This window comes from Canis lupus, chromosome 8 (genome assembly GCF_048164855.1).
Source record: "Canis lupus baileyi chromosome 8, mCanLup2.hap1, whole genome shotgun sequence".
Classification (NCBI taxonomy): domain Eukaryota; kingdom Metazoa; phylum Chordata; class Mammalia; order Carnivora; family Canidae; genus Canis; species Canis lupus.
Genome location: NC_132845.1, coordinates 70433012 through 70444186, shown reverse-complemented (window position 1 = coordinate 70444186; position 11175 = coordinate 70433012). Strand labels below are relative to the sequence as shown.

General features: G+C 45.4%; 1 protein-coding gene across 7 annotated transcripts in view; it reads right to left on the bottom strand.

Annotated features, from left to right (window-relative positions):
- Positions 1 to 11175, bottom strand: part of STYXL1 (serine/threonine/tyrosine interacting like 1) — a 64750-nt gene that overhangs the window by 7352 nt on the left and 46223 nt on the right. For all 7 annotated transcript variants that reach the window (XM_072837394.1, XM_072837399.1, XM_072837400.1 and 4 more), the window contains 2 exons: positions 7125 to 7222; positions 5428 to 5540 (listed from right to left, as the gene is read on the bottom strand). In XM_072837394.1, coding sequence (XP_072693495.1) covers positions 5428 to 5540; positions 7125 to 7222 — 211 coding nt within the window. The remainder of the gene's footprint in view (positions 1 to 5427; positions 5541 to 7124; positions 7223 to 11175) is intronic.

Here is an 11175-nt window from a genome sequence, read left to right as displayed (position 1 = left end):
GGCAGAAGCTCAACTACTGAGCTATCCAGGTGCCCTAATAATAGGGGACTTTAATTCCCCTACTTTCATCAACAGATAAGATCATCCAGACAGAAAATCAATAAGGAAACACTAGCCTTAAATGACACAATAGCCAGATGGACTTAACAGACATTTACAGAACATTCCATCCCAAAATAGCAGAATATACATTCTTCTCAAGTGCACATGGAACATCCTCCAGGACAGATCACATATTAGGCCACAAAACAAATAATAATAAATTTGATAAGATAAAATATTATCAAGCATCTTTTCTGACCACAATGGTATAAAACTGGAAAGCAATTACAAGAAAAAATTAGGATATGCACAAATATATGGAGATTACTGAACAACCCATGGGTCAATGAAGAATTAAAAGATAAATCAAAAATATCTTGAGGGGCATTTGGCTGGCTCATTCGGTGAAGCATATGACTCTTGATATCAGCATTGTAGGTTCAAGCCCCACACTGGTTTCAGAAATTACTTAGAAATAAAATCTTAAAAAGAAAGAAGGAAGGAAGGAAGTTGGGAGGGAAGGAAGAAAGAAAGGAAGGCAGGCAAGCAAGCAAGCAGGCAAGCCAACCCACCCTAGGTCTCCATCAAAAAACCGTTAGGACTAATAAACAAATTCAATAAAGTTGCAGTATACAATATCAATACATAAAAATCAGGTACGCTTCTATGCACTAATAATGAACTACCAGAAAGAGAAATTAAGAGAACAGTCCCATTTACAATTGCATCAAAAAGAATAAAATAAATTTACCAGGGGTAAATTTAGCCAAGGAGGTGAAAACCTGTACGCTGAAAACTGTAAGACATTGATAAAAGAAACTGAAGAAGACACAAATACATAGAAAGATACTCCATGTTCATGGATTGGAAGTATTAATAGTGTTAAAATGTTTATACTACCCAAAGCAAGCTACAGATTCGACACAATCCCTGTCAAAATTCCCATGGAAGGGCAGCCCCAGTGGCTCAGTGGTTTAGCACCGCCTTCAGCCCAGGGTGTGATCCTGGAGACCTGGGATCGAGTCCCACGTCAGGCTCCCTGCATGAAGCCTGCTTCTCCCTCTGCCTGTGTCTCTGCCTCTCTCTTTCTCTCTATGTCTCTCATGAATAAATAAATAAAAACTTAAAAAAAAATCCCATGGAAGTTTTCACAGAAGTAGAACAATCAATCCTAAAATTTGTACAGAACCATAAGACCCTCAGATAACTAAAGCAATCTTGAGAAAAAAGAAAAAGCTAGAGGCATCACATCCTGATTTCAAACCATATTACAAACCTACAATAATCAAAGCAGGATGGGGTTGGCATAAAAATATACACATAGATCAATGTAACAAAACACTCTAGAAATAAACCCACACATATATTTTCAATTAATTTATGACAAAGGAAACAAGAATATACAACAGGTAAAGGACAGTCTCTTCAATAAGTGGCATTGGGAAAGCTGGACAGCCATATCCAAAATAGTGAAACTGGATCATGTCTTACTCCATACACAAAATAAATTAACTCAAAATAACTTAAAATAAATTAAAGGTTTGAATCTAAGACCTGAAACCATTATGCTCCTAGAAGAAATCATATCCAGTAAGCTCCCTGATATCAGTCTTGGTGATAATATTTTGGATTTGATACCAGGCCCAGATGGGCTCACAGTGAATGAATACTACATACAACAGAATATGATTCAGCCTCTAAAAGCAAGGCAATTTGAACATATGTTATAATATGAATGAGCCTTGAGGACATTCTGCTCGGTGAAATAAGCCAGTCACACAAAAGAACAAATACTGTATGATTCCACTTATATGAGGTACCTAGTGTAGTCAAATTTATAGACACAGAAAGTAGCTGCCAGGAACAGGGGAGAAAGGAGAATGGGGAGTTGCTATTTAATGAATATAGTGTTTCAGTTTTGCAGGATGAAAAGGGTTTTGGGTGGGGGGTGGGTACACTTGGGTAGCTCAGTGGTTGAGCATCTGCCTTCGGCTCATGGTATGATCCCAGGGTCCTGGGATCGAGGCCCGCTCTGGGCTCCCCTCAGGGAGCCTGTTTCTCCTTCTGCCAATGTCTCTGCCTCTCTCTGTGTCTCTCATAAAGAAATTTTAAAAATCTTAAAAAAAAAAAAAAAGGAAAGAAAGAAAAGGATTCTGGAGATTGGTTGCACAACAATGTAAATGTATTTAATGCTGCTGAACTGTATACTTAAAAATGACAGAGATGGTAAATTTTGTGTTATGTGTATTTTGCCATTATATATATGAAAAAAAAATCGGTGGTACCCCAGGCACAGCTATGTAGTTCTAAAGTTTACTAAGTCCTGGTCAGATTGGGCCCTTAAGGACAAACCATAACCATAGCTCCCCACGCTCACTGCTCACAACCCATTTTTCCAGCCCACAAAGTATCTGCTGGGACTCACAGCAAACACCAGTGGGATAGAAGGATGAAGGGTCATGGCCGGATACCTCTTGTTAAGGGGCAGCAGCAAGCACACACCCATCCTTCAGACTGCTCCCCTCCTGCTGCCTTAGGGCCCTGTGAAAAGCCCAGATTCTGAACCGGGGTCATGTGGCTTTGGATTCCAGCTCTGCTACTTAAAGCTGTGGGGCCGTGGGCAAGTTAGTCAGCCTCTATGAGCCTCCTGCAGGATGGAAATAACAGCATGCCATGGGGTCACTGTGTTTTCATTACACATAAAGTACTCATAACCGCAAGCGGGAAGCACTCCACCAATGTTAGCTGTTATAATGCCGCAGGAGTTGGTTTGTTGTTGTTTTTTTTTTTCCTCTGAAGATCTTTACAGGATAAAGTTACTCCTTGTACTTTAAAGGAACAGAAATAGATTTCTTAAGGGCTTGCTGGCTCTAGGAGCCCATACAACCTCGTACCAAAGTTTTGAAAGCTTACGACAGGCAGGATGGCCCTGGGGCACCAGGTTATTCCCAGTTCACTCCTCAACTTCCCACTCCTGGTCTTGGTATTGCCTGAGGAACTGAGTGAGGACCATAAGTCCCAGGTAGCAGTATATTGCTCAAGAGTGGCCCACACCCTTTTTTGCCAGTCCTATGGGCTCTGACTACCACCACTAAGCTGACAACAGCGAGGGGCACAGCTTCCCGAATGCACTGAGGAGGACCCCAGGATCACACAGACAACAAGGAGGAAGGAACATCTCTCTGGACCCCAGGCAGCAGCCGAGCGGAGCCCAGGTCAATCTCTGTCAACAATCCAGGGCATTGCTTGTTAGCAAGAAAATCGAACCACCACACCGGACTTGGCCTGGAAAGGACCCAGCAAGGTCACAGTGGCAGTCCTTCCTGTCTACAGCTCTATTTATCAAGAGTTATCTAGATGGCATCTCAGGGCACAATGCCCAGCAACAGGACTTCCCTGTACATAAGACAAAGATCGCTGCCCCAGGATGGGAGCCCCAGGGTTTTTCCTGAGAGCAAGGGCTGGCTGGTCCTCGAGGGCCCAAGCACCTGTCTGCCCACTGATCAGGACAGCCACACCCAGATGGGCTGGAGTTGTGCAGGGGTGAGTAAAGGTCAGGGGGCAGACCTGCATGGGCCCTCACTGCTGGAAAACTCAGAGGAACCAGATGGGGTTCCTCTTTCTTTGTTCTCCCCCAGCCTTGGCTCTGGAAGCAGCTGCGATATTTGCCTGTGATATGAACCAAGAGAAGACTGTGACTTGCTGGTCAGGGCCAGGAAGCACCCCTAAATATCAGAGTTGCGAGGCTGTCGATCTTTTTTGAGCCCAGACCTTACTGTGAGCAATCAAGAAGCCAGGGAGCACAATGGGCCCCATCCAAACTCCAGGGGAGCTCATGTCCTAGAACTTCCTCTGCAGGCAGTAAGCTCAGCCTGCCTCCTGCCAGCTCCAGGTCTTCTCTACATTCCAGCTCAACAAGGCAGAGAAGAAGAGGCCCCTTGCAAGCCAGAGCCTCTTCCTGGGGAGGTGGCTGGAGAGCATCTCTACAGGAACAACAGCACAGGTGTCCTTCCCCAGATTTATCAGCAACATCACTCCCTCCCCCCAGCACACACCAAAATACTCCAACAGGCAAGGATCCCTGACAATTCAACTCTTGAGGGGTGAGAAAACAGGGCTCTGGGCCTGTGATTCTGCCCTTAGATGCTTTTCTTTTTAAATATACACAACAGAAAACATACCATTTCAACGGTGTTTGGATATACAATGGCATTAAGTACATTCGCCATATTGGGTAACCATCACCACCATCCACCTCCAGAAGTTTTTTCCATTTTCCCAAACCAAAGCTCCATCAAACAACTCCTCATTCCCACTGTCCCCTTCCCTGGGCACACACCATGTTACCTCCCAAGTCTGTGAATCTGATGAGTCTGGGGACCTCGTATAAGTAGAATCATACAGTTACTTGTCCTTCTGTGACTGGCTTATTCCACTCATCATAATGTCTTCCAGGTTCATCTGTGTGGCAGCAGGTATCAAAATGCCCTTCCCTTTTAAGGCTGAGTAATATTACACTGTGGATAGACCATTCATTTAATATCCCTCCGTCAATGGACACTTGGGTTGCTCCCACCTTTTGGCTATTGTGAACAACATTTCTATTAATGAACATAGCTCTACAAACACCTGAGCCCTTGCTTCCATTCCCTTTGGGGATGTACCTGGTAGAATTGCTGGCCATCCAAGACTCTTTCTAGCTTGCAATTTCACCCCCAAAGAGCACGTGCGGTCAATATCCAAAACCACTGGCAATGGGCTCTGACCATGGTCCTTCTCTGACCCTCAAGCACAATCCTGGAGGTACATGGGAGCTTTTTCTGGTCCCACCAAAGACCTCGGAAGTCACGCCCAAGCTGTGCCTCCTCTTAGGGCAAGCTGCCATCTCCTACCTAGTGCAGGGACAAGGTGCTGCCCTTGGCATCTGGAGCCCTGGTTTCACAGGGTTTGTGGCAACAGGTCCCTGCCCTCTTTGTCAGTCTGGGTAAAGGGAGCAAGTGCCCTGGGAATCCTGCTGGGGCTGCAGTTCCCTGGCTCCAAGCAATAGCCAAAACGTACCTCCCTTGGAGAAGCCTGACGAAGGCTGGTAGAGGATGTGCGGATGGTGCTGCTGGCAATGGCCTTCCCCAGCTTGAGCCCCTGGTGACTGTCCCATATTCCCAGGTCCCAGACCTCTAACGTACAGTCTCAGCCTCTGACCCAGACCCTTGGGACCTTGCCCTTGTGTGTGGTATGCTGGGTCAAGCCCTGGACTTAGAGCTCTCTTTCCAGTCCCTTCTCTTCCCAACCCCCACCCCCAGTTGGGGCCCCCTTCCTCCCTGGTCCAGGTCTGACCCTGTCTACTGCACGTAGCTGCAGTCTGACCCTCGCCTGGGGAATGCATACCTTCAAGGTCTGCTCATTCCAGTGTATGAGGAAGGCCAAGATGGCTGCACAGCTGCGACTGATGCCCAGTGTGGAAAAGACCAGGATGACCGAGCCTAGCTGGAGATGAATTTCTGCAAGATGAAGGTAGGTGTGGGTGTGAGGTGCTATAAGCTGACCAGTTTCAGTAGGCCCAGGGCCCAGGAGTGAGTTTGGACCCATCACACACCATGGCCTCAGCTAGTCATGTGACCTCTCTAGGACACTGTTTTGTCACCTGGTAAATGAGGACACTAGACCTAAGGGGCACTTCAAGAGAATCACACTGGGTGTTTAGCTTTATCATGCAAAGGCCTTTTCTTGGCTCTCCAGGCTTCCAGCCCAGGAAGCTCTGCTACCCGTTGGCCTCTCTGGGTGGAATGAAAGGATAGTCCCCCCCCCCACCACCACCACCCAGGGCACTTGGGTGCTGATGGAGACACTGCAGCCTGGGTGTGAATCCTGGCTCTGCCACTCACAAACTGTGGGGCCTGAGCATGTTATTCTAAGTCACAATTCCATAATCTAGAAAACAAGGCAATAGTAGACTATCTACCTCATAAGATTTTGTGCTGGGCTTTAGCCCAGCACCTGGCACAGAGATGTCACCTATCAACACTTAATAATGCTCTTGAAGCTGGGTCTTGCCCAGTGAGGGGTGGGGAGGAAATCTAAGCTGGCATCCTAGGCTAATCCAGTAACCCCCAAGAACGGGAGATAAAATATCAAACGTGATATCACAGACTATCAGCTCTGGAGGAGGACCTCAAGATGATGAAGGCCAAGTGTCTCATCATATAGATAAGGAAACAGAAGCACAGAGCAGTTAAGGCCTGCCCCAGAGCCACCGAGCAAGTAAGGGCTGGGGAGGGGCTCTTGGTGCCACAGGTCTCTGCCATCCCATGGTGGGACGTGTGGATAGTTGCAATCTCAGATACTAGTCAAGTTATAGTTGCCACCTCCAAGGCAAATAAGGGATGTTTGGGCGGACACATCATTCTCCAGCCCCTGTGCAGCAATGGAGCTGTACACTGCAGTGTGGAGCAGGTGGTCCTGGGGTGGGGCCCCTGACCCTGCTCAACCTCACTCTCTCCAGCCATCTGGCTCTAACCCCGGAATGACTGAAGATTCTACCTTCAATGAGCGGTCACTGACATGTGTGGTAGGACAGCCAGAAGGGCATTGCACACACACTGGGAGGATCAAGGAGACAGAGCTGGGAGGGTTCTAGAGTTTTCCTTCCACCCCACCGTGCTGACCAGACAGGAATGCCCGGATGGCACACAATTCACCTCCGAGTCCCCAGAGCTCAGCCCAGAGCAGGCCTCCCTGGACATCTGTACCACACAGTGGACTAGCACACCTGTTTCCCAACAGGCACAGTGAGACCAGGACTGGGGCTTGACCAGGCCCCAATGGGGCCTAGCAGTCCACCCAGGGTTATAATAGGGGGCATCCAATCTACAATCTGGTGCTCTTATTTGGCCCCATGTCCCCCAAAGCAAACATGTGGCTGTCCACACTGCTGAGGGCTCCTGAGAGGTGAGCTTGTCCTGGGCCTTGGCTGGGCCCTGTCCTTCCTCTCCTCACAATCAGGAAGAGGCATGCGGACAAGGTGCATAGCCCCTCTGGACCCTGGGCACAGGCCAGTTGCTGCCTGGCCCCTGATGGCTCCTTACCCAGGAAGTGACAGAGGTGCCGTAAAAAGGGGAAAATGTTGGCTTCCAGGGAATCTTCTATCTTGATGTGTAGAAGGTTGTCATCATCGTTTATGAAACTGAACAGAAAAAAAAAAAAAAGAAAGAAACTGAACAGAAAGAAAGCACAGGTAGTCAGGCAGACTCACCCACAGCCCCACTGGAGTGGTCCTCATGTACGGCAGCAGGATTGCAGGGAAGGGATGCTGAGCTAGCATCACAGAGAGGTGGGCAAATAACTGAGCCTGTCTCAGAAAACAAGCATCTGCCTTATAGGGGTGTCATGTAGATTAAGTCACTTGACCTATTAAAGCATTTGGCAGTCTGCTTGGCACATAGTAAACACTCGATAAATGTGACATCATTATTATTAACCTGTTGCAGAAAGTCAAATGAGGATGGGAGGGAATATGTAAAGCGCTTGGAGAATAAGCCTGCTATGTTAAATGGAGAGAGCCAGGGAAGTGAGATGGAGAGTGGTGGGCTAGCTATTTGAGATGGGGTAGTCAGGGGAGGCTTTGAGCAGAGAATTAAAGGAGGTGGCGGAACAAGCCAGGCAGCTATCTAGGGGAAAGAAGGTTCTGGGTAAGGGAGAACACAAGGGCAAAGGTGCTGAGAGGCAGTATGTTTAGTGGACTTGAGAAACAACAGAGAGATCAGAGTGGCTAGAACTTCACAGACAAGGGAGAGACAGGAGGGAGAGGAGGTGTGTGGCATGTTGAATGAGAGGATGCCTGCAAGGAGCTTGCAGAATGTGTGGCATGTAGTAAGTACTTGGGCAATGTTATTTGTGAAGACGGGGCTACTGGTGACACTCAGGGGCACGCAGACTACCGTGGCATGCAGAAAGCTATAGTAGATTTAGAAACAAAAACAGTCTGGTTTAGTTTCAGCAAATACAAGCACAATTCCCATCCATCCATCTGTCCACCCACTATCCATCCATCCATCCATCCATCCATCCATCCATCCATCCACCCAACCACCCACTCACCCATCTGTCTGTCCATTCATCTGTCCATCCATCCATCCATCCATCCATCCATCCATCCATCCATATACCCACCCATCCATCCATTCATCCATCCACCCACCCACGTCTGTCCATCTGTCCATCCATCCATCCACCCACCTATCCATCCACCTATCTACCAATCCATCCATCTTTCCCCCCAATCTATCCCTCTCTCCCTCCCCCATCTATCCATCCATCCATCTATTCATTCTTTCCTCACTCACTCAATCCCTATTGTGTGCCAAACTTTAGGCTGGACCCTAGTGGACACAAGCTGAATCAAATAGGGCCAGCCTCTCCCAGTTTCAAGGAGCTCCCAGTCTGATGGGGGAGGCAGATACAGAAACAAATAGCCCCAATCCAATCAGCTAGGTTTGGGGATAAAGACCTGCATGTGATACTGGAGAAGAAGGGCAGGGAGAAATTGAGGGAGCTGGGGAAAGCTTCATAATGTAGGAGGAATCTAGATAGAGAAGGTGGAGGGATACAAGGTTACTATATAAAAATCAACTGTATTTCTATATACTAGCAATAATAATCAGAAATTGAGATTTCAAAAATGCCATTTATAACCACCTCAACAATATTAAGTACTTAGGAAGAAATCTGACACAAGATGTACAAGACCTATACACTGGAAACTATAAAGCATTTTCTAGAAAAATGAAAGACAAAGGAAATGGAGGGATGGACCATGCTCATGACCAGGAGACTCAACGTTAGTAAGATGTCAGTTCTCCCCAAATTGGCCTATGGATTCAATTCTATCCCAATCAAAATTCCAGCAGGCTTTTTGTAGAAAATGACAAGGTGATTCCAAAACTTACTGGAAATGCAAAGGAGACAACTTTGAAAAAGAACAAAATCACAGAACTAGCTCTACCTGATTTCATGATTAATTATAAAGCTACAATAGGCAAGAGTATGGAATTGATAGAAAGAAAAACACAGACCAACGAAAAAGAATCAAGAATCCAGTTATAATACCATACACATATGGCCAACTGGTTTCCAACAAAGGTATCTAATCCATCAACAGGAAAAGGATCATCTTTTTTCTCAACAAACAATGGCTTCCATATGCAAAACAATGAACTTTGCTCTACATCTGACACCATATGTGAGAATTATTTCAAAATGGATCACTATTAAAGTTAAAATTATAAAACTTTTATCAGAAAATATAGGAGAAAATCTGTCAAAATTTAAGTGTCTAAATATGCATGGGTCTGCTTGGACTCTATTCTGCTCCATTGGTGTATTCTAACTGCACTAATATCACAATGCCTTTCTTGTTACTGTTTCTTACCACTTGGTATCTGGTCAAGCAAGTTTCTCATCTCAGGTTCTTTGATATTCAGCTATTTTTGCCCTTTGCACTTCCATATAAGTTTTATTTTTTTTATTTTTATTTTTTTTAAAGATTTTATTTATTTATTCCTGAGAGACAGAGAGAGAGAGAGAGAGAGAAGCAGAGACATAGGCAGAGGGAGAAGCAGGCTCCATGCAGGGAGCCCGATGTGGGACTCGATCCCAGGACTCCAGGATCACGCCCTGGGCCAAAGGCAGGCGCTAAACCACTGAGCCACCCAGGGATCCCCCCATATAAGTTTTAGAATTACTCTAAAATCTATTGGAATTTTATTGGCATTACACTGCACCTGTAGATCAATTGGACAAGAATCAAGATCTTTACAAAATAGATGCTTTTTTTTTTTTTTTTAAAAGATTTATTTATCCAAGAGAGGGAGCACAAGATGGAGGAGGAACAGAGAGAGAGGGAGAAGCAGACTTCCCCCTGAGCAGGGACCCCACATGGGGCTCCATCCCAGGACCCTAGGATCAGGACATGAGCCAAAGGCAGATGCTTAACCAACTGAGCCACCCAGGTGCCCCCAAAATGGATGCTTCTAATCTATAACCACAGTATATCTTCTGTTTATTCCAGTAATTTATTTTTTTAAGATTTTATTTATTTATTTGAGAGAGAGACAGAGATAGAGATAGCAACCAAGATAGCACAAGTGGGGAAAAAAGGGAGAAGCAGACTCCCTGCTGAGCAGGGAGCAGGTTGTATGGCTCAGTCTCAGGACCCTGGGATCATGACCTGAGCCAAAGGTAGCCACTTAATCAACTGAGCCATCCAGAGGCCCCAGATTTATTAGTTGTTTGTTTGTTTTTTTTTAACTACTTTGACTTTCTCAATCCTCTCTATTTCATTGTTTCTGGTTCAATAATCTGCTTCTACTATTCCTTCTTCTCCTAGTTTGCTGTTCCATTGGTCAGTCCTTAACTGCTTAACTAGTTGATTTTTAGCCTTTCTTCTTTTTAATAGATATATTTAAGGCTGTAAATTTCTCTTTGCCCACAGCTTAACTGCATTCCACAAGTTTTAACACATTATATCTTTATTATTATGTAGTTGAAAATATTTTATAATTTCCATCATGAGTTCTTCTTTAATCCATGCTATTTAAATTTTTATTTCTTTTTTTTAAAATAGGCATCTTTTTCTTGTTTTCTTTTATTTTTTTTTAAGATTTTATTTATTTATTCATGAGAGACACAGAGAGAGACAGAGAGAGAGAGAGGCAGAGACACAGGCAGAGGGAGAAGCAGGTCCCATGCAGGGAGCCTGACATGGGACTCGATCCCAGGTCTCCAGGATCACGCCCTGGGCTGAAGTCGGCGCTAAACTGCTGAGACACCCGAACTGCCCTAAAATTTATTTCTAGGGGCACCTGGGTGGCTCAGTCAGTTGAGTGTCCAACTCCTGATCTCAACTCAGGTCTTGATCTCAGGGTTGTGAGTTCAAGCCCCACACTGGGCTCCATGCCCAGCACGGAGCATACTTAAATAAATAAATAAAAATAAAAATCTGTTTCTAAGTTTCCAATAATTTTCTGATTATATCTTTAAGTTATTGCTTTGTACATTGATTCCATAGTGGTTGAAAGGCAACTCTATGTGATTTTAAATCTCCTAAAATTGGTTGAGTCTTGCTGTATGGACTATAAT